This window comes from Microtus oregoni, unplaced genomic scaffold, assembly GCF_018167655.1.
Source record: "Microtus oregoni isolate MIOR12 unplaced genomic scaffold, Mior012 000033F_ref0000390, whole genome shotgun sequence".
Lineage (NCBI taxonomy): Eukaryota > Metazoa > Chordata > Mammalia > Rodentia > Cricetidae > Microtus > Microtus oregoni.
Genome location: NW_024543092.1, coordinates 6,865,990 through 6,889,470, shown reverse-complemented (window position 1 = coordinate 6,889,470; position 23,481 = coordinate 6,865,990). Strand labels below are relative to the sequence as shown.

At 39.8% G+C, this 23,481-nt stretch overlaps 1 protein-coding gene across 5 annotated transcripts in view; it reads right to left on the bottom strand.

Annotated features, from left to right (window-relative positions):
- Positions 1 to 23,481, bottom strand: part of Stxbp5 (syntaxin binding protein 5) — a 137,576-nt gene that overhangs the window by 97,576 nt on the left and 16,519 nt on the right. For all 5 annotated transcript variants that reach the window (XM_041680450.1, XM_041680449.1, XM_041680451.1 and 2 more), the window contains exons 3-4: positions 8,014 to 8,095; positions 6,560 to 6,660 (exon numbers count right to left, since the gene is read on the bottom strand). In XM_041680450.1, coding sequence (XP_041536384.1) covers positions 6,560 to 6,660; positions 8,014 to 8,095 — 183 coding nt within the window. The remainder of the gene's footprint in view (positions 1 to 6,559; positions 6,661 to 8,013; positions 8,096 to 23,481) is intronic.

Below are 23,481 nucleotides of genomic sequence, written 5' to 3'. Positions count from 1 at the left end.
TGCAAAGTAATTTTCTCAAATTTGCAGAGCTAAGGCAAGACTCGAACTTAACTACCTGTTTATTTTTTCTTAAACACCACCAAAGCAGAACCTATCAAAACATATTCACATTACAGGTTTGTGCAGAACTATATGCTTAATACTAACTGTAAGCCAAATTTCTAAAGAAGCGGAAATTTTATATACTACAATTTACTACAATTCAAAAATTAAACTATAATAAAAATATATATTATGGAAAATATTTTAATTACTATCTAGAATTTCTACTGTATGTACAGAAATTTTTACTAGCATATAATCTAATTATTACTGAAGACAAAACAATGCACAAACATGAAGGCTTAGGGTAACAATTCTTCAATATCTTACAAATAGCATTTAGTGCATTTTTCATATTTTTCCTACCTTTCTTAGTTTCAGAAGTAAAAATGCAAATGGCATAATAGGGAAATAGTAATTTAGACAAGTTAACTCAGATTCATACTAGAATGAGAGCAAACTAGGCTCCTGCTCCCAAGAGTTTGAAGCCAACTATAAAAGTAAGCAGTGTGGTCATCACCCCTGCTGCAGCATGGTCATCATCACCCCTGCTGGAACGTGGTCATCATCACCCCTGCTGCAGCGTAGCCATCATCACCCCTGCTGCAATGTGGTCATCATCACCCTCTGCTGCAGCGTGGTCATCATCACCCTCTGCTGCAGCGTGGTCATCATCACCCTCTGCTGCAGCGTGGTCATCATCACCCTCTGCTGCAGCGTGGTCATCATCACCCTCTGCTGCAGCGTGGTCATCATCACCCCTGCTGCAGTGTGACCATCATCACCCCTGCTGCAGTGTGACCATCATCACCCCTGCTGCAGTGTGACCATCATCACCCTCTGCTGCAGCGTGGTCATCACCACCCCTGCTGCAGTGTGACCATCATCACCCCTGCTGCAGTGTGACCATCATCACCCCTGCTGCAGTGTGACCATCATCACCCTGCTGCAGTTAGGGATAGCTCTGGCCCTTGGAATAACAATACAAGAGATGAGTATCACTTCAGTGTAGGATCTTCCTTAAGGGTTATAGATACAGGTTTCTCTCCCACCTGGTCCTGCAGCTGTTCAGTCCCAAAGAAACACACAGAAGTCTACATTAATTATACGCTGTTGGCCTAGTAACTCAGGCTTCTTATTAATTCTTTAATTTACATCTTAACCCATAATTATTTTCTGAATTAGCCACGTGGCTTGGTACCTTTTAGCATTCCCATCTTGCATCCTCTGTGTCTGCGTGATGACTTCAGACTGAGCTTTTCCTCTTTCCAGAATTCTCCTGTTCTGGTCACCCCACTTATACATTCTGCCTTGCTACTGGCCAATCAGCATTTTATTAAACCAATACAAGTGACAAATATTTACAGGGAATGAGAGCATTGTCCCACAGCACTTTTTTTTTTCAAAATAAAAACTCTGAATCTAATCTCCTTTGTTTAGTTTTCTTCTTGACCATTATATCCATAAAAACTTGTAACCAACACTCTAAGCAAAGACACACATCCATAATCCATTTTGGGGAATGTGGGTATAGTTTTCCAGGCTACTTCCTGCAGTTTGGGGATGCTGATAATCTTATGGGGAACTAAAGAAAATTTAGGATTATGGTCAAGTCCTGACTAGAATATTCTGTGAGGCTTGATCATGTCAGCCAGCAATCTTGTGGCTGTTCTGGATGTAGAATTCAGAGGGAACTCCTACAGAGGTCCTCTGAAATGGTGCATCATCTGGGCCATTCGCTCCTATCAGGGATTTCTTCAAGGGGGTCTTCCTTGATCAAACCTGATTTTTCTTAACCCAGAATGAATCTACAGTGCCTCATTTCCTGTGGAAACAAAAGCAAACCCTCTTCTCCAAAGTAACATATCTTTTGACTTAAATTTTGAAGTCAAGGCATTTTCAAAATATTTATGTTGGATTAATCCAGCAGCATTTACAATCAAATGTCTTTTAGTAGCTGTTGCTCCTTCCTCAGCCATCAAACAATTCAAAGACAACACAATAACATACAGTATTCAGACTCTCTGTGTATTTTCCATCTTTATGTGATTTTGTTATAAACTCTATTTCTTTTATTTTTAATTTTTGTTTCTTTGAGACAGGGTTTCTCTGTGTATCTTTGGCTGACCTTGAACTCACAGAGATCCTCCTGCCTCTGCCTCCCAAGTGCTGGGATTAAAGGTGTGTGCTACCACACCCAACCACCCCATTTCTTCCTTGTTAAGGACTTTATCCTTTTTCTTTTCTCTCCCAAGCCTACATATATTTTTAAACACACTGTAAACTGTATAGAGGTTTTTTTCTCTGAATCTATCATTACTGTATTTCTCTCTTTTTCTGATCCTGTGAGTCCTTAATTTGCTAAATGACATGGTTAGGATTAAAGCCGCAGCTTTCATGGCTAGACCCACCGCATTCCTTAGCTTTCTAAGAATCTAGCTTCATGGTAGAGGTACTGGCAGGAGCCATGTTTATGGCCACAACTCTGTGGAGTTTCAAGGTCCCTGCTATCACAATAAGCCTACTGTCAGCTATTCATAAACACCATTAAAGTGTTTGGTGGCAGGGCCTCTTAAAAGAGCTGCAAGGTTTTTGCAGGTAAAGCTGAGTCAGGAAGCCTCTCGTAAACAAGACATACTAGCCTCTACAAACAGAGCCCACCTGAGAAAATGCTGCTACCAAGAAGCTGTGCTTAACTCTGTTCCTTTGTGTCTAGAATTACTTCCCAAACTCCCTCAGGTTTTATATGGATGTAGTTGTCCATGTTGGCGCCATTTATTGACAGTTTTTTTTTTATGTCAGTGGTTTTAGTGTGCTCTCTTTCCCTTTAGCTTCAGTAACTGACAATATTTAAAGTCTGACTGTTCCTCAGAGATTCTGGGGTAAAGAGGGCAATGAGGAATAGTGTTTTCAACAAGCCCACAAAGGATGCACACAGAAGCAAAATAAGTTATTGAAGCAAATCACTGAGAATTTAAGAGTACTTGTTACTACAGCATAATGCAGACAATATATCCTGTTTAATGTAGAATATAAGTACCAAATATAGAGCACTTATATTAAGCAAAGAAGAACAGATTCCTACAAATGAAAGATGGAAGAATAGCCAAAGCATTGCAGATTTTGGCCCCTTTTGCCTCTTCCTAGTTTGGGAAAGCTACTTTGATAAAAATCTTCAGAGCACCATAGAATTTCTGAAAGCCAAAGCAGTCAGGTGGAGCCAGTGCTGCTGCAGTGGGCAGCCCCACAGCTCCGGCAAACCCTTTATTCTGCCCTCCTTGTCGAGAGCCAATGCTGAGGAAAACTGGAATCCTGGTCCACTACCTCTCACCAGCAGCCACGTGAAGACACAGTACCAGAACAAGGTCTGTATGTGAAGACCAGGGCCCATTGCTAGCAAGGTTCTATCAGTCCAACTGTTGGCAGTCATCACAGGGAATCTCTTTCTAAGGATGCATTTAGTCCTGCCCCAGTTTCTTGTATACTGCTGCTCTCATAAACACTTCGGGCATCTGAACTTTGAGCAGGCTTCACCTTGCTCTGTGAGCTGTGTGGGCAATCCTCTACAGATCTAGATTTGGGAACTCCATCAATTTGCTTCTTTTATCAATTTTACATCCATGAACACCACAGTGCAAAGTGCCAAGCTATGCCTTATATAATAGTGCTAAGTCAAGGATGGGGGAGGGGTAGACAACAAACACCAGGCTTTGTTTACTGTAAAATGCCCGTCTTGTGTATTTCTCACGAAGGGACCTTTTATCTGCCAACACATTTTAGACTGGCTTGTAACTCCCCATCAATGTCTACCACATTTTCATAGAGACTCTGTATTAGTTACCTTTCATTGCTTTGACCAAAGTACCTGATTAAAACAAATCAAGGCAGGAAGGATTCATTTGGGCTCCCAGTTTCACAGGCTCAGTTCACAGAAGGCTGGCCCCATGAGCTTGGGCAAACATGATGGCTGAAGGAGCACGTGACAGAGGAAGTTCGCCACTTTGTGTGGAACGGGAATCAGAGCAAGCAACAGGAAGGGATGAAGGATAATATATTAAAGACCCCACACCTAATGACATACTTATTTCCACTAGGTCCACCTCCAAATTTTCATAACACCACAAAACAGGGCCTGTAACTGGGGGACAACATTTTAGGACGGGACAGGACAAGCAGGGAGAGAGCCACTTGTTTCTTCTCGACTGCTTAGCCCTGAAGTAATCACACAAAACTGTATTAATGAAATCACTGCTTGGTCCATTAGCTCTAGCTTCTTATTGGCTAACTCCTACATTTTAATTTAACCCATCTCCATTAATCTGTGCATCACCACGAGGTCGTGGCCTACCAGCAAAGTTTCAGCACATCTGTCTCTGGCAGGGGCTCCATGGCTTCTCCCTGACTCCACCCTTCTTATATTTTTGGTTGTGAGCCTAGCCTTTAACGGCTGAGCCATCCCTCCAGGCCTCCACCCTTCTTTCTCACATCATTCAGTTTAGTTTTCCCCACCGAGCCCTGTTCTTCTGCCCTATCACAAGCCAAGACAGTTTCTTTATCCATTAGCCAAAAAAAAAAAGCAACACATAGACAGAAGGGCCTCCTACATTACCACAAGAAAACCATATCAAAACTGTAACAATATCCTTAAAAATAGTACTATGCAAACAACCCATATTTGATTATCATCAGTTCCTAACACTGGTTCCCTTAATGTTCAGTTATTTCATTAAGAGTATTTAACAGGTTTCCCACAGTGAACTTATTAGTGAGACTGGACAACATACTGCCATGTTTTTCTGCCCAGTGACATCGGCATGCCACTGACAAATGAGGCAGCAGAGACATCCTTCTGTTGGAATTCTTGTTCCTGGTAAGCTCTCTCTAATGAATAGTAGCCAACAAGAATTTCTCTATCACTACACTGACCAAATATCATCATTTTGACTTGCAACAATTCAAGGTTTCTTGATGTTGATGCGTCTGATACTTGGACCATATGGTTCTTTGTTGTCGGTACCATCTTCTGCACTGTAGCAGAGATAGTAGATCTCACCTCCTCCTCTACCTGTAACAGTGAAAGTTGTCTCTCAACATTGCCAAATGATGAGTGTGACAAGCATCCTGCTAGATCTCCAGCTCCACAGGAGCACGCACTGATGACAGGGTAAGTACTAGGACCAAATGTCCATCTGACAGATATTCTTGACATGGAAACTGACACAGAACTTCCCCTGAGATCCCACTGGCAAACAGATCAAAGAACTCTGTGTAGAAGTCAAGAGGTTAGACTGATTCTCAAGAGAAAGAAAACAACTGAATCTTGACTTTTTTACTTATTTTCCCCCATAGACTTCGCTACTAACTTCTTTTCACTTCTGCCCTTCTAAAGCAAGCATGACTGAACTGATGTAACTTATGTGTTTTATCTTCCCAGTCAGGTTTAACAGCAGCAGTTACTGACCTCTCACTAGGTCTGCTTTGTATTCCCGCCCACTCACATTTAACGTAGCTATGCCCTCAGATTGGTGGCACTATGAGATGCTGTATTTTCAGAGGTCACTTTAGCTTGCCTTGCCCTAGTGTGGAAGGCAGAAGCCCAGAGTTAAAGACTGATCTGTACATACAACCTGACCGGCAAATACAACACTCATCAAAATGGCACCATATGCTAATCCTTGGAGAAAAGAAGTGATTTTATCTTTAATGCCAACTATTAATATACACAACGTACACACATACACACACACTCACATACACACATCTAAAAATAGTCCCATAAACTGTGGAGATTATATACTATGAATATTTCATGCCAAAAGTACGTTCCGTATGAATCAAAGATGAAGCATAACAAAGAAAACTTAAGAGTTGTATGAAAACATTTGGAGGACAGTATTTAATAAAACTGGGATGAAGATTTCTTCATTCAATGTCTAAAGTTCACAAATCTTATGAGAGACTTTTCATAGCATTTTATTTCTAGAAATTTATCTTTTAGCTATATTTACATATGTGCACATGTACATACATCATAACACACAAGACGATCCAGCAACACGAACAAGAGTCTGAAATGCTGTGAATGCTGGGAATGCTATGGAAGTGACGAAGATTCACTGAACACATTATGAGAGGGAAAATGACCAGGAGAGGTGTAAAGATGCTGGTATAAGATAACAATAAGGAAAAGATAAAGATGCTGGTATGTAGTTAGGTGAAACAGGTTAAGAAAGCCTGTATGCAATGCCCTTTCTTCATTAACAAGAAGAAAGGGGCTACTAAGAGATATTTCTCACCTCTATGCCTATACTGTAACTACTATGAAGAAGGGACAACTTGTACCATTCTCTTTGGAAAGGAAGAACTCTGCTGTCATTGTGTATCCTGTGACACAGAAATTTCTTCTTATGGTCTACACTGAGTGTAACACACACAACCCCAAGAGAACATAGCTCAAAAGAGTGCATCACAACAGAATAGCAGATATCCTATTTGTATGTAAACAGAGAATTCTTACCTTTCTCTGCAAAATTTGAGGGAATGTAGTATGGCAGGCCTTTTCTGACGTAAATTCCACAAGTGTAAGGTGTCATCAGCCAAGGCACTCACGAGGGCTCCCTTGAAAACAGAGTGTATCTTATATACAACAATGGATTTTATCTGGAACAATGTCACAACCGTGTTTCCAAAGAGCTGCCAAAATAGCTTCAGTATGAAGCCCTTTTGCAGTTATAAAAATATTTGTCTCATCCAAATTCTCACCAGCAGATTTAGAAAAGTATGTTGTTACACACATACACACACACACACACACACACACACATACACATATTAATTTTTTAACTTCTATGGTGATTTAACACCTTATAATCCAAAGTATCCTAGGATCTGGTGTGAGGGTTAAAATCTCTAAAATTATTAGTTATCAGACTGCAAGTCATCTGGTCATTAGTATAAATACTTGCTTTACTAAAAACAAAATATAAAATAAAGGAATCTTATTTTATCTATGTACATCAAACACAAATGGAAGTCCTTTATTTAGATTATAGCAACAAAATAATGACACTATTTAGCCCCGAACAATCGAACCCCCTGATTAACTGGTCACGTTAAAACGCCCTGTTAGTTTATACTATCACTCATGGGTAAGACAGTGAGTGGCCCGAGAGCCACACAAATGGCTCGGTCTTGCTCAGGTCCCACAAATCAGAATTTTCAGAGCAAGGACCTCTGCTTGTGCATTTCCATTAAAGCCTCAGAGAAGACAGCGATACATAAAAAGGAAGAGCAATATGTTGATTAAGGGGTTGACTTAGTAACCTGTCTAAACTTATTAAAATACCTTTGTCAACTGAGCCATCTTGCTGGCCCATCTTTCATACGTATTTTGGGACTTATTCCATAGACCCTAAGCATCTGGAGCCAAAAAATGTCTTTAGACTATCCTCAAATTTAAAGAAAGTGGAGCCTTTCTCAAGCAGTCTCCTTGTAAGTCGTCTCCTATATTGTAAAATGGTATTTTCCCTAGCTCCTTTAACACTTCGTTTTCAGAAGCAAAACCAATAAGCAACACAACACACTTTTGATTAGAAACTGCTTCCCGGGATATGTTCTGAAGCGCTGGGTTAGAGGTCATTCTCTTACCTATAATGTACTCTGTACTTAACACTATCTCAATATGAACTTTTTGATGTTATGTAACTTTCAAAGTCCTTGAAATAATAATTAAAATATACCATCAGGAATCAAAAATACCTACCCACACAGTTTACTTGCAACATTATTCCAAGAAAACATATTGGGTGACTATCTGTGGTAACACCTTAATATGAATAATGACTGCCTCTGACTCACAAGAAATTACATTTTTGTTCAAATATTTAAATCTGAGTATATGTAAGCAATCTGAAAAACCAGACATGTTCTAATTTCAGCTCGACGTAGGAGGAATAAACACAAGTCACTAACCTCATTAATCAAGAACTGGAGTTGAATTACTGCCGCCCCACTGTCGTGTTGGCAATAACACTCCACTCCTGGACGACCAAAGCTGCCATCGGGGCCATTAAGGAGTTTTTAGCATGTATATGTTTTAAAGAAACTTTCTGATTATCTAACTAAGAAACATTATGATGTAATGTTTAATCCAGAGTACTTAATGAGGCTGAGATAACCAGGGCTTTAATTTTCTTTTATATAATCACAAGTCTTTTTTTTTCTTTTTTCTTTTTTTTTTTTTTAGATTTTTCGAGACAAGGTTTCTCTGTAGCTTTGGAGCCTGTCCTGGCACTAGCTCTTGTAGATCAGGCTGGCCTAGAACTCACAGAGATCCGCCTGCCTCTGCCTCCCGAGTGCTGGGATAAAGAATATAGTTTTAAAACAAATAGGAAAACTGCTCTCTCTAGAAAAAAAAACATAAAGCATTAAAATCAGTAATAAACAAAACAAGATAATATAAACTTCATTAATATAACTTTACTTTGACCCAAACTATTCTGTTCCTCTCAAAGTAACAAGTGGAAAGATGGTAGTTGATCTTCAGAGTACTGATTTTTCCCCTAGCAGGCAACTGTCACTTTGAAATATCCCCTTTCTTCTGTCATTTTTCAATCCCACAGTGTCATTTTTAAACTAAAAATATAACCAATAACTAACTACATAGCCATGCTGTCAGTGCAGCAGGAGAATAACACTATGCTTTTCAACCAGCGTGGAAGGGAACTATTAAAACTTTGCATATGTACAGCATACATTAACTAATATACTTTGTGCTGGGTATTATTGTAAATGTCATATAAATTAATTCACTTAGCTGTCATAATCCAGAAAAAAAATATTATTATTCCCCATTTAAACAGACAAGGAAAGGGAAGCAGAGAAGTTAGTGAAAGTGAGACCTGTGTATACCAGAAACTGGCAGAATACAGCCCTAACAGCCATCATGGCTCCATGGTCTCCACTGTCCTCTCTTCACTTCTCCTTCCGTTTCCCAGTGCTTGGGATGAACCTCAATTTTGCACATGTTAAGTACATATTCTACTAGGTCATATCCCTACCTCTATTCTCTTAGATACACTGAATAAAGATTAAAACGTAACAAACACACACACTTCCAGAATTTTCTGTGAAGTACTGTTGAATGCGTTATACTTTCATTAACCTGAAACCAGAATGCAGTCATTTTAACACATCACCATTCTATTTTTGGTAGTTAGGAATAATACAAAGTAAAAAGGCAAGTTTAAAACATTTGATGTGTTTTAATACACTCCAGCCTTCTGTGGAGGTGCAGAGACCATTTTGCATTCTAATTAGGCATGCCGTGAAGCTCTGCTCAATGCAAAAGCAAGTGCACCATAAGTTAAATTCTATTTTGTATACTTTTCCTTTCTTGCTATACATCAACCTCAGGGTCCCACTCATGAAACCAGATGCTCTTCTACCACTCTTCCATACATCCCTCCAATCTCTAGATCTCTTGATAGCAGTCAAAGACATTTTCTTCAGCTTCGGCTGTTACTGGAGCTCAACGTTGTTTTTTAGAAGCAAAACACAACCGCAGCTATCTGACTATAAGATTTGTAGAGCAGCCTTGTCTCTGAAGAACTTTAAAAGATACTAGCAGTGAGACAGGAATACAGCCTTATGAGCTGAGTGTGGTGGTGCATACCTGTAATTGCAAGGCTGAGGTCAGCTGGAACTTTGATTTTCAAAAACCAGAGGATAAGGATATAGCTCATTTACAAACTTGCCTACTTTATATAAAACTGTGGGCTTCCATCTCCAGTAACATAAACACCAAAGATTCTTATTATTGTTTTCTAATTGACAGTTATGTTAACCAGATGGGACAAGATGGAAAATTGTAAACAATAGTTTTCTGAAATCTTCTTAAAGTATACATTCTTGATTTTCTTTAAAACAGACATGTTCTGCAATTCAGATTTTAACAAGTTATGCAATAGTATGGAGAACTGCTTTATAAGAATATATAATATAATAGACAAAAACAGATTTAAAAATAAACAAGTGACTGCTAGGAGCAAAGACTATAAAAGCAGCTTTCCTCATTGGGGCAGTCTTAGAAGAAGCCTCCTGGACTTGAAAATTCTCTTTACCTTGGGTGTTGATTAGTAGTTTAACATAGAAAACATCTTTTAAGTTCAGATGTCAATCACATTCAAGTCAAGAAAGCTTTTATTCTTGTGCTTACAGATACACAGTGCTACACAAAACTGCCCTGTACAACCTAATACAGTCGCCTAAACAGAACAACTCTTACCATCCACCAAACCATAAGCATTATGCCTTAGTACATCTTTGTACTTAGTCTAAGAAGTCATACTTCCCAGAGTTCCTGATTTCATTCCTTTCTCTTTGGCTAGAGCAGTACTATGCAGATGTAGCCAGTCTCAAGGGTTACTACTAGCATGGCCCTATGGCCAGAGGATGGTTAGGGAGACATCATAGTAAGTCATTATTGACATTTAACAAAGAACTTAAATAACTTTAAAGAATGGATATGGTGTGTGTGTGTGTGTGTGTGTGTGTGTGTGTGTGTGTGTGAGAGAGAGAGAGAGAGAGAGAGAGAGAGAGAGAGAGAGAGGAGGGGGGTGAAGAGGGGAAGAGGAGGAGAGGGGGAGAGGGAGAGAGAGATAGATCACAGAATATAGCACGGCATAAACATAATATTCAGATCAAGTAGTGCTGACCCTGGTAGTATGTAAGAGTTCTTACTCTACTGCAAACATAGTGAGTCCCTCTGCAGGAAGAAATGTGTATGTGGGTAGAATGGTTAGCTAGCTAATTCACTTTGGGTGTCACAAGGGCATCTGAGGCACAGTGAGAATTAAGATTTCTACTTCCGAGTCAGTCTATATACCAGCTCTACCATCTTCACTGTGACCTTCAAAGAACTGGTCATTCTATCTCTTAATTTCCCAATCCACAAATGCACAAAGACCTATGCAGTCTGGGGTACAGAAATGCAGTAAGCACTAAGATACACATGGACTCATCAAATAATAGCCTTCATGTTATTTAACTCAATGTATTTTTTTACAAAATTATTACACCAAAACATCAGTTGAGAACACACTAACCATGAAACAGCAAGTCATAGCCACAAACATCCACATCTATTCATACCAGTGACTATGCATGTATGCATTGTTACTACAAAATAACCCAACTTTCTAACAATCATCTACTTGATAAAATATTTCTACCATTCACAACCAGATGAAGGCACAAAATATCTCAAATTCAAGTTAAAAACAAGAGAACTATACATTGAATGATTCTGTTACCATATTTGTTAAATGGAGAAATATCCATTTATTATTCTGTACTCTGATATATTAGTTAATTATGGAACAAAGGTGACTAATGATAAATGTTTTCCATAGTGTTATTTTGCATTGTCACTCCGAATTCCAGTAATTCTGCTGAAAAGGATACAGATTTCCTCCAGTTTTTCTGCTCTTTGCCTATCAGTAACTAGGATGCCTACCTAAGTAGTCACCTTTGCCTCTGAGGCAAATCTATTACTTTACTGGAGGACCAGCATCTGCCAGTCACTGCTTGTACAGTTTGCCCAGCTTTCTTCATCTGGCAGAAGAGCTGTGGATGCCAGAACTGAAACATGCAACAATCTGACAAAGATCCTCTGTGTATGCAACAGGGGAAAATACAGAATTACACATACAAAATACAATAAAAGTAGAAATGAATGAGGAATAGTAAGGAAGTAGTATACAAGGTGGATAAACAGAAACAAATATCAGAGCTAGTGAAATCTTAACTTTTGGATATTGCTAAGTATGGAATGAGTCTTAATTACATGCTACTGCTGATCCACATTCACAGCCCAGAGGGTTCTAAGGACTGATTGATAGAATCAAAGATCAGGTGGGCTGGGGAGATGGGTCCAGGATAAAACGCTGTAGGATAAGTACAAGGACCAGTCTGGCTCTCCGAACCCATGCAGAGGCTGGAGATGTGTGGTGGCTGTCTATAATCCTGGAACTCAGAAAGCAGAGACGGCATCCTTGAAGCAAAGTGGCTACCCAAAATAACGCAATCAGGGAGTTCTGGGTTCTAAACGGCCTTACCTTAATAAGTAAAGTGGAGATGATAGGGGAAGACAGCCAACGTCAACATTAAGTGTCTAATGATACCCACTCAGCATGCACACATCCACGAGAATACACACATACATACACCAACCACATAAATCATAGCTAGCAAAGTATTTTACTTATTGTACTGCATATCCATTTCAAAATAAGCCTGAAGTTCACTGTCTAATGACTTCATTGTTGCTATGACTGGGTGGGTGGAAGGGAGGGATAAAGGGGGAATTTAAAGATAACTAAGTTCATTATGCTCCCAACTGAGATACATGGAACATTTAGTACACAAAACGCATTGTGCTACAGTGTTATGCAAATATAAACATTTATACATATACTACATTATACACACATGCACGCACGCACGCGCGCACACACACACACACACACACACACCCCTCTTGACACTGGAGAAGGCGTGGCTAGGAAGAGCATCTACAACCTTAATTTACTAAAGCAGCATAATCCGTAGCACTTTATATACACTTGCTCTTATGCCCACACCTAAGCATAGTCTTCACCCCCACCAAAGAAACTGCTCTTTGTAACACACGAAGACCACCTGCACCTAAGGCTGAGGGAACACTGCACAAAAGGGATTTTAAGAGTCCATGGATCAGAGAGTTTGCTGTGAGATTGTATCTCCTAGGAATTTTGGAGGCTATACCACAAAGTCTCACCAACACAACAACATGAGCTGAACAAGGATGACACCAATGACCATGCCACACTGGATGAAGAGATGTCCACGGACCTCAACCCTACACAAAGCCCTAGAGGCAACTGCAGAAAGCTGGGAATGGGAGAGATAACGTCCCCAGGGAAAGAGCACAGGAATAGTTTGTCCAGTGCCAAACACTCAGTTCTGACAACATAACACAAGTAACAGTATACAGACTGGACAGGCTATTTTTAGGAACACATGTATATGTACATACACAGATATAGAAATACATATACATAAACATGATCAATGATTAATGAAAAAAGAAGCCACAAGTTTAAAGAAGAGCAGGGAGGAGTATATGGAAGAGTTGAGAGGGAGGGTGAGAGGGAGGAAAGGAGGGAGGAATGGAAGGAGGGACAGAGGGAAGAAAGGGGAAAATGTTGCAATTAAATTATAAACTAAAGCAAAAACAAGACAAACAAGAAACCACACTTATCACCAGGACTGGACATATGGCTTAGTGGTTAAGAACAATATCTACTCTAAACGAGGGCCCAAGTTCACTTCCCAGCACCAGGATCCAATGCCCTTTCCGGCCATTGTGGCTACCCCACTAATACAACATATGGGTGCACATACACAAACACCCCCCCCAAAAAATCTTAAAATTATTTTTCAGTATAAAGAACAGGATTCAATTTTGAAGAGATTTGAAGAAAATTTTGAATTTGGAGTTTCTAATTTTAAAGATGTCTGGTTCAACAAAATTAACTGTGTTGATAAAAAAATCTGTCCCCTAAGATATGAATAATAGAAAAACAAGTCACAATATAGTTTGCTCATTCTCAACTTTTATAAACAGGAAGTCTATAGTAAGTACATGTGCATGAATGGAGTTGAAAAACAAGGAAGAGGAAATCAAAACAGGAAGAATGGTGGGTACATGCTCGTTTGAAAATGCAGGGACACATGGAAGCACAAGGAAGCTATACATGCTTAATAGAGCAAGAAATACAGAATTAGCTGTGATGTAGCTATTGACATTCACAAAGATACCCAGCAGAAGCTAAGAACAATGGATGCCTGGGAGAGGAAGGAGAGAAGCAGCGAAGCCTTTAGTAAGCCAGGAAACAACAGGTCCTCCCAGGAGTTGGATAACGCAGGAAAGATGGAAAGCTAGCTAGTGAAGGCATCAGCATGACCAGAAGAACTTACATGGCTTCCTCTGAGAAGGCCAGGACATGGCCAAGTGCACATTTTCTACTTAACATCTTTAAACATGACCATATCTACTGATGTAGTGTCTCTTGAGTCTGTTTTTAAAGTGCAGAATAGTTGGAGGACAGAGGTAGCAGGACAGAAGCAGGCCCAACATTCTGTTTTTCCCTGACGATGTCGCTGCAGTTGACTGACTTGAAAAACGGAATTGAGAGTCCTTCCCTAGATCCTGCGCACAGAAGAAAAAGCCTTTCGTGCACAAGTCACGCCGCCTCACATCAAGGGCTGATGACCAGCTCATGCAGTCTCTCTTCCTTATCCAAAACCACTGGTTTCTTTCCCAGTCGAACTTCTTTCCTCCACTGCTTACAACTCTGAGATCATGGGCTAATTAAATTAATAAAGAGTTAACAGTACTGAAGAACATAAATTTACCTCTGCTTTCCCATACTGCAGTTCCTGGAGAGTATACACATGGCAAACCATGAAACAATACTCTGTAACCCACTCAATTAATTTTTCTTATTTGAGAACTTTAACAGGCAAATTATAGTCCTCATCCTCAGAGGTCTTAAGGTTCAGTAACAGAAACATAAAAACAATACAACCATTAGGTACAGACACTGTCCAAGACAAAGCATTGAGTGAGTAACACTGCTTGCAAAGACCAAAGCATGATCATCTGTGCAAATCCCAGCTCACTGAAGAACACACTCGAACGATGACTGTGCCCACATGGTTCTTGTTCCCGCTTACTGATTCTACAGCTACACTGAATTCTGTAGCCACTACCTGATTTCCTTCATTTGGAATTGTCTTAGAGCTTCTATTGCTTCAATGAAACACCATGACCAAATAGCAAGTTGAGGAGGATAGGGTTTGGCTAATACTTCCACATCATAGAAGGAAGTCAGGACAAGAAATCATACAGGACAGGAACCTGGAGGCAGGAGCTGATGCAGAGGCCATGGAGGGGTGCTGCTTACTAGCCTGCTCCCCATGGCTTGCTTAACCTATTTTCTTATAGAACTCAGGACCACCAGCCCAGGGATGACATCACCCACAATGGGCTGGGCCCTACCCCATGGATCACTAATTAGGAAAATGCGTTACAGGCTTGCCTACAAACCCAGTCTTATGGAGGTATTTTCATTGATGTTTCCCGTCTCAGAAGATGTCAGCTGTGTCAAGGTGACATAAAACTGTGTAGCACAGGGATCTACCCACAGCTTCTGTTTACAACTCTTCTAGTCTGTGGGCTAGGGCATCATTAGGCCAGTCTCTGGTAACAGGGAGATAGCAGGCTCTTCTCTTTACTCCCAGAGCTAAAGGAAAAAAACATCCACACAGTAGATATTCAATAAATATTTATGACTAAATGAGCTTTTCAAAACAAGAAGCATGTTTACACGCAGGCATATCTTTTTGGTCTAATATTAGCTCACTTTTCAGATAAACAAAAGTATAGACTGTACTTCTGATTAGACTAGGCTAGGATATAATACAGCTATTAAATCTTCATGGATTGACATTTCCAGCCCATTCATTTTACCCTCTGTCTTAGGCTCCTTTCCTGTGCCTGTGATAAAACAATCCGACAATTTAACAGGAAGGATGTGGCTCACGTTTCCCAGTTCTAGTCTATCGCTGCTGTAAAGTCCAGGTGGCAGACGTGAAGCAGGTGTCACATTATACCCACAGAGAAGAGCAAAGCGTGATGGATGGGTGCCTACGCCCCAGTGCTCGGGCTGCTGTCCACACTCTCAGGCAATCCAGGATGCCCTGCCTAGGGAATGATGCTACCAACAGGTGGCAGGTGTCCACGTGATCAGTGTCCCCACAGGCCAGGCTACACCAGCCCTCATGGAGACTCCCTTTCCAGATTATTTTATATTGGGTCAAGCTAACAATTAAAACTGATTACCACACCCTCCGATCATTTGTTAGGTTACTTTTGTTTTACTTATAGTATTTTTGGGGATTTGGATTGTAATATCAGCAAGGTGGAGCCAAGAAGCAGTGAAGAGCAGGAAAGGCACACACAGCTCTTGGGCAAGGTGTCACTGAGACAGTGAGTTAAGACAACACCCAACACGTGTAACATAACCACCATTTCAGACAGAGTGCATCAAGAGCAAGATTGGCATGCAGCTAGTAAACTATTAATGATTTAAGGAGTATAACTTCTCTGAGCATTCATTCAATTACTAGCGATTAAGACAGAGGCAAGGGAAATGGCATTACCCTGAGCACCACGGCAGTGAGCATCGGCGCTGGGCAGAAGACCAGAAGGTCAGAGTGCATAGGAAACAGCAAAAGCTGAATTACTCTGACACCCTGGATGTTTCTGAAAATACAAATCCTCCACTGATGAGGTTTGAAAATGAATATGATAATGAGTATAGTTTCCCCAGTCCTGCAGCATTATATATTTAGTCAAATAATATTCCCTGAAGGTAAACAGAGATAGTCTGTTTCCAAAGCAAGAAAGGGTTCTAAGGACAAATTGCAGCCTCCTGTCACCCTAGTACAGGTCAATAGCATCACATGGCTTTCATTTGTAAGAAGCACTGCACACATACTGGTATGGAGGCTCATGCCTATAATCCTAGCACTTGGGAGGCGGAAGCAGGAGAATTAGGATTCAAGGTCCATAGATGTTCGGGGCCACTAACACTGTCTCAGAAAACTTCCACTGAGCACAGCTCTGGAAGCTTTGTGGAGGCTTCTGCTCTGCCGTCTGGAGGACTGCACCAGGAAACATCAGCGAGAGCTAGTGTTAATGGCAGAAATCCTACAGATTTAACATGAGATTGCTTCTCCAGTAACCAAGCTTACAAACCACTGCGATGTGATCCAAGAACGCTGACTGAAGTCTCCGTGAAAAGGATGAACTTTAGAAAAGGCTCAGCATTTTATTTTGTAATATAACTGCAATCCCATACTGCTATGAAATATAAATGAAAGGGAACATGTAAAAGGGGACACTACATTACACACTTAGTTCACTAAGAAAACAAAGTCTGTTAAAAATGTGACATTTCAAGGCAGCCGTGGTGAACAATGCCTGCAATGCCAGCATCGTTAGGCTGAGCCAGGCAATCGGTCTCAGTGCCAGGCCAGCCTGGTCTGTACAATGAGCAGCAGGCCAGCAAGTGCTACATGTAAGACCCTGAACCAATAAATAAATAAATGAGAAAAAAACTTTAAAGTAAAATAACAAGACTAATATTTCTACAAATAGCAGGTTGGGGGTAAGGCAGGACATAAGACAACACAGATGGGGAGGTAAATGACCCCTGATGACAACAGCCTGTCTGTCCTGTCATTTGTGACATTACACTGGCATTCAGATGCACATTACCACCTGAAAATTCAGGGCTGTGCTTCTCAACCTCAGTGTTAATGACATAAAGTCTTTTCTACTGCTGGCTTCATGTCCACAGATAAACTACCAGGAAGAGAAAACAGCACAGCTCAAACCCAGAATGCCAGCTTCTTCCCAGTACAGTTTGCTCCGCAGATCGCGGCACAACAGCCGAGTGTCTCTCCACTCACACAGGCTTGGGTGCTTCAGGATAACGCCCTCTTTCAGCAGACAGCAATGAATACGGCTCTCAACTACCATCTGCCTCACTGAGAGTACTGCTGTCCATATGGCCAAACATTTAATCCAGTATTCCTCAGTTCTGATTCGGAATCACAAGCAGCCATGGAGATTACAGGAAAAAAAAAGGAAAAAAAAAAAAAACCTGCAGATGCCACACGTCACGCCAGTCTCGGGGAGCCAGAGTCTCAGGAGAAGCAAGCGATGTGCTTGTGCTTGGACCTGCTGTTGTTTTCTGTTTGTAAATGACTATGGTGTGGAACACTCTCTTTAAATGATTTATATAAATGTGAGATACATTAACTTCTAAATATCATCTTTCAACAATCATGAATTCCCTAAAATAACTCCTCACAGTTATTTCCAATACCTGTAGGAATTTCCTACTCCTATGTGACTCCTCCAAACTGTCTAACAAAAATGTGCTCCAAACAACTGTGTAAGGAATATTTATCAAGTGATGTCGCTGTCAAAGAACAATTTACACCTTCATAGTTTTAAACTAGATTCTATAGTTTCACTTACTTGGCAAAGGTCAGTTTTAAGACCTCATTCGGAAAGTTACATTTTCCCCCAAACCATTAAATATTAATATAGAATCACAGTTTCTGGGCCAGTACATGAGGATCTTTGGGAGTCATCACACTGTTAAGAAGCAAAAAGCTGAAAAAAAAAAACATTTGGTTTTTCCAGACAGGGTTCCTCTGTAGCTTTGGAGCCTATCCTGGAACTAGCTCTTGTAGACCAGGCTAACTTCAAACTCACAGAGATCTACCTACCTCTGCCTCCTGAGTGCTGGGATTAAAGGTTTGTATCACCACTGCCCGGCAACAATAAATAATTCTCAAGTCTGTTAGAGAAGCAAATTTACATTGTAAAGTACTGTACCAACTCGGACCGACAGATGACTAGAGAGAATCTGGTTACTGGGGAAGCTGTGGAGTGAGGAAATGGGCACTGTCAGTGATGTGCTGTTGGGAGACCAGAGTGGCCAAGTTTGAAAGTCAAAATCAGACAGCCCAGTCATGGGAGAGAAGAGAAGTGAGCCACAATTCCATGAATTTTACAGTCAAAGCTAAAGACGTTCTCACAGTAAATATGGCAAAAAATACTCTCTTCTGCTCTCAACACAAGAGACAGTGAAACCATTCTCAAGTACGTCAGTGCAGTCAGTTCCCAAACTGCCTTTTCAAAGGAAGAGTTCTGCAAGAGCCTAAGATGCAAAGGCTCTCCTGGGCCAGCAAACACACAGGAAAAAAACAAAACAACAATTCGATGGGCTGAAGCCCTGCAAACAAAGGAAGACAAATAGTAAAGTACAGCGTAAGGAAAGCCTAACCCAAGGAGTTGGTGAGGAAGGGAGGAGGAACAGAGACAATGTGTGTACAGGCTCACTGAAAACCAGACCTAACCAGAGAACTACAGATACCTCCCTTCCCCCAATACCTGGACCACCCATTAATAATATGTCTTCACAGAAATTCTCTTTACTCAGTATACCACATCCAGATAACAAGAAAAATAATAACAACATATTCTGAAAGGTTAAAAAAAAAGTCTCAAAGAGACAAAGCAAGAATAAAACCTCAGAAACATGAAGGGACTCAGGCTTAAACCAGCTACCTATGACAACCATGACCAAATAAGAGCAGTTATAATCTATAACACTGTGTTCAAGTGCAGACAACAGAAATCCTATGATGGAACCAAAAGCGACCCTGGGCTATGAATTTATATTGCAAAGTCAAGAAAGAAAATATTAAGAAGTTTAACAGTTAAGTGGGAGAGGAACGGAACATAAATGAGCCATCTAGAAAAGTCAGTGAGCAAAACAGTGACAGAAATGTCATATGATCTTAGCGGTAAATCAGATAACCAGTAAGGAAAAGAAGCCTGAATATAAATGGCATCACACAAACCTTCCAAGCTTGTAAAATAAAAGACAAAAACAAAATCAAATGAAAAACGTAAGCCCTGCTCTGCCCCCAAAAAGAGCAAAACCAAAAAGTCAAAGAACAAAATATCAACAAATTGCGGAGCATTTACAAAATAGAACTTTTGTGTACGTGGAATTCTAATACTAAAAAGAAAAACAATGTTTGAGGCAAAAACTGAAAATTTCTCCTAATTAGTGTAAGACACTAAATCATGTGGTAATATCTTATTTGTACAAATAAAGCTTGCCTGAAGATCAGAAGGCTGAGCTAGCCATTAGCTAACCATAGAGGTCTGGAGGTCTATACAAACAGACAGGAAGCGAATGGGTGGGTGGCTAGAGGAAGTGATAAAGGCAGGAGGGAGGAAACAGGAACTCAGTCTCTTTTCATCTGGGAGAGTGGAGTAGGTAAGCTGGCTTTGGTTTTGCTCCTTCATCTCTCTGATCACTCAGCATTTTCCCCAATATCTGACTCCAGGCTTTTATTATTAATACCCATTAGAACTTGTGCTACAAGGAGTTAGAAAAATTTAGTTAACAAAACTGCTATAGCTTACTGTTAGTCATCTGTCCTGACAGAAAAGTTTTAAAGGTTATCTTTGGGAGAAGTAGAAAATTAAATAGGTTATAAATTCAGATCTGCAAACAGGAAAAACATTTGGGAAGAATCAGAAATTAAAACTTACTATTTCTTATTCTTAACAGATCCAATAGATGATAATTTGTTCAAAATAATAGCAATGCCATATCCAATCATGCATGCTTACTTATAAGTAAAATGAGTGTCATCAAAACTAGAAGAAACTAAGAATAAAATTTTTATCATAAGATGCTCATAGGACCTAAGAGTCTGCATGGTGTTCTGTGAAAATGGACTCTGGTTATATCCCACTATATAGAGCAGTGGTTCTCAGCCTTTCACAGGAGTCACATATCAGGTACCCTACAGATTATATATTTACATTATTATTCTTAACAACAGCAAAAATTACAGTTATGAAGTAGAAAACAAAAATAACTTTATGGTTAGGGGATCACCACAACATGAGGAACTGTATTAAAGGGTTGCAGCATTAGGAAGGTTGAGAACTACTGACTGAAAGTAATTGCTACGAAATGTTTAAGAAAAAAGAAAAAGACCTGTTAAATAATGAAGGGGAAAAAAGGAGCCATATATTATAAAATGCATAACTACTAAAAAGGTAGAAGACGGAAAGCAGGAAAAAATAAGCAAGCTCCCAGCTGGTTTGCAGCAGTGAGTTACTTCAGTCAGCTGCTCAGGTACAGAGCCCACTACTCTTGCCTGTCCCTCAGGACTGCTCCTGACTAGACCTGTGCAGAGCTGCCCGCTCGACTATGCTTACTTTATCTGACTGTTCTTTTTCATCTCAATTGTGTTACCTCTATGTGGCCCAAAAGCAATGCTACCTTTACAGCATTAAATGGCAAGAATACAGAAAGAGAAAAAGGAGGCTACGGACAGTCCTTTCTCACTGGAAGCTAACAATGAATTTGGGGGAATCCATCACAAGCAAAAGTAAACAAGATTCATAAAGGCAGCATGTGTCCTAGGTGATCAATGGAAAGAAAGCCGGAGGGCATAAACAGGACTTTGAAAAACTTAACAAATATGGCAGATACAAATTCAAGTTTGAACATCAATGATCTAACTGCACCAATTAAAAAGACCAGACTGCAATGAGCACAGGAAAGAAAGATGGATGACAAGATTCAGCTATTTGTTGTCTACAATCTGCTTTAGTTTTTGTTTATTTTATTAAGAGAGAAATCAGCTTTACATACAAAGACACATATAAATAAAAAGTAAATGAATGAAGAAAAGTGTAACAGTCTATGAAAAATCGAAACAAAAGTGGGACTGCACGTATTCATCTCAGACATAGAAGAATTCAGAGGGATCAAAATGGACCTTAAACAAGGTAACGAAGCCAGTTCTTCATTAACAATAGTAACAATAGTATGTAGAGTATACTTAACAACATAGTAAAAAAAAATTGCAATAAAAACTGTAAGAATTGTAAAGACCAGAAGTGAACTGACTACATATAACAACTGGAGACCTACAACACATTTCCATCAGAAAAAGATCTTGCAGGAGTGGGAGATATCTCAGTGCGTAAAGTACTCCTGGTGTCCCAGTTCTGAAGTAAAAGAAACCCAGCATAACAGAGGTAGAGACAGCCAGATCCCTGCAGTCTGACAGCCAGGGCGTCTTGCCAAATGGACGAACTCAGAACTCAGTGAGACACCCTGTCTTTAAAAATCAGGTCAACAGCAACACTTAGCATTGACTTCTGGCCTACACCCCACAACCCTACACACAATTAAACAGATGAAACAATACTAATCAATATTTATAGGCTACTTCACCCAGGAACAACAGATTGCTCATTCTTCTCAGACTCACATAAGACAGGCTACTCCAAAGGTGGACAATATTCTGGTAGCTTACATTCACTCTCATTACCCCAGAATCACTGCCCCAGAAATCCTTGCAGATAATAAGAAAACATAGAAGGAGGAATACACTCGGCAGGTGACATGATAACCTGCATAACCACTTGGAGAGAAGCAAGCGGCTGTTAACACGTGATCAGTGCAAAGCTATGGAGCACTTTCCTTTGCATTCTAACAAGGGAAATTTCAAATGAAACACAAACGTTACTCACGCGCGTGCACACACACACACAAACACACCAAAAATGAATTAGATACTTAAAATGTATAAAATCTATATGAAGAAAACTACAAAATTCTCCTCAAAGAATTTAAGTAGAATTAAATCAATGAAGAAACATTCCACATTTTCGTATGTTGAACCACCCCTGCACCTCTGGGATAAAGCCAACTTGATAATGGTGGATGGCAGTTCTGATGTGTTCTTGGATTTGATTTGTCAGTATTTTATTTAGTATTTTTACATCAATGTTCATGAGTGAGATTGGTCTGTAATTCTCTTTCTTAGTAATGTCTTTCTGTGGTTTGGGTATCAGGGTAATTGTAGCCTCATATAAAGAGTATGGCAATGTTCCTTCTGTTTCTATTGTGTGGAATAATTTGAGGAGTATTGGTATTAGTTCTTTGAAAATCTTGTAGAATTCTGAGCTGAAACCATCTGGTCCTGAGCTTTTTTTATTTTTTTATTTTTTTGGTTGGGAAACTTTTGATGACAGTTTCTATTTCTTCTTATAAACAGAAAATCTGTCAACATAATCCACCATATAAACAAACTGAAAAATAAAAACCACATGATCACATCATTAGGTGCCAAAAAAGCTTTCAACAAAATACATCATCCCTTCATGATAAAGGTCTTGCAGAGAGTAGGGATACAAGAAACATACCTAAACATAAAAAGGCAATATACTACAAGCCAACAGCCAACATCAAACTAAATGGAGAGAAACTCCCAGTGATCCCAACTGAAATCAGGAACAAGACAAGGTTGTCCACTCTCTCCACATCTATTCAATATAGTTCTTGAGGTCTTAGCCAGAGCAATAAGATACTAAAAGGAGATCAAGGGGATACAAATCAGAAATAAAAAGTCAAACTCTCACTATTTGTTGATGATATGATAGTTTACATAAGCGACCCCAAAAATTCTACCAAGGAACTTCTACAACTAATAAACACTTTCAGTAAAATAGCAGAATACAAGATTAACCCCCTAAAAGAAATAAGTAGCCCTCCTGTACACAGATGATAAAAGGGCAGGGAAAGAAATCAGAGAAAGAACACCCTACACAATAGCCACAAATAGCATAAAATATCTTGTAGTAACTCTAACAAAGCAAGTGGAAGACTTATATAACAAGAACTTTAAATCTTTGAAGAAAGAAATTGAACTCCC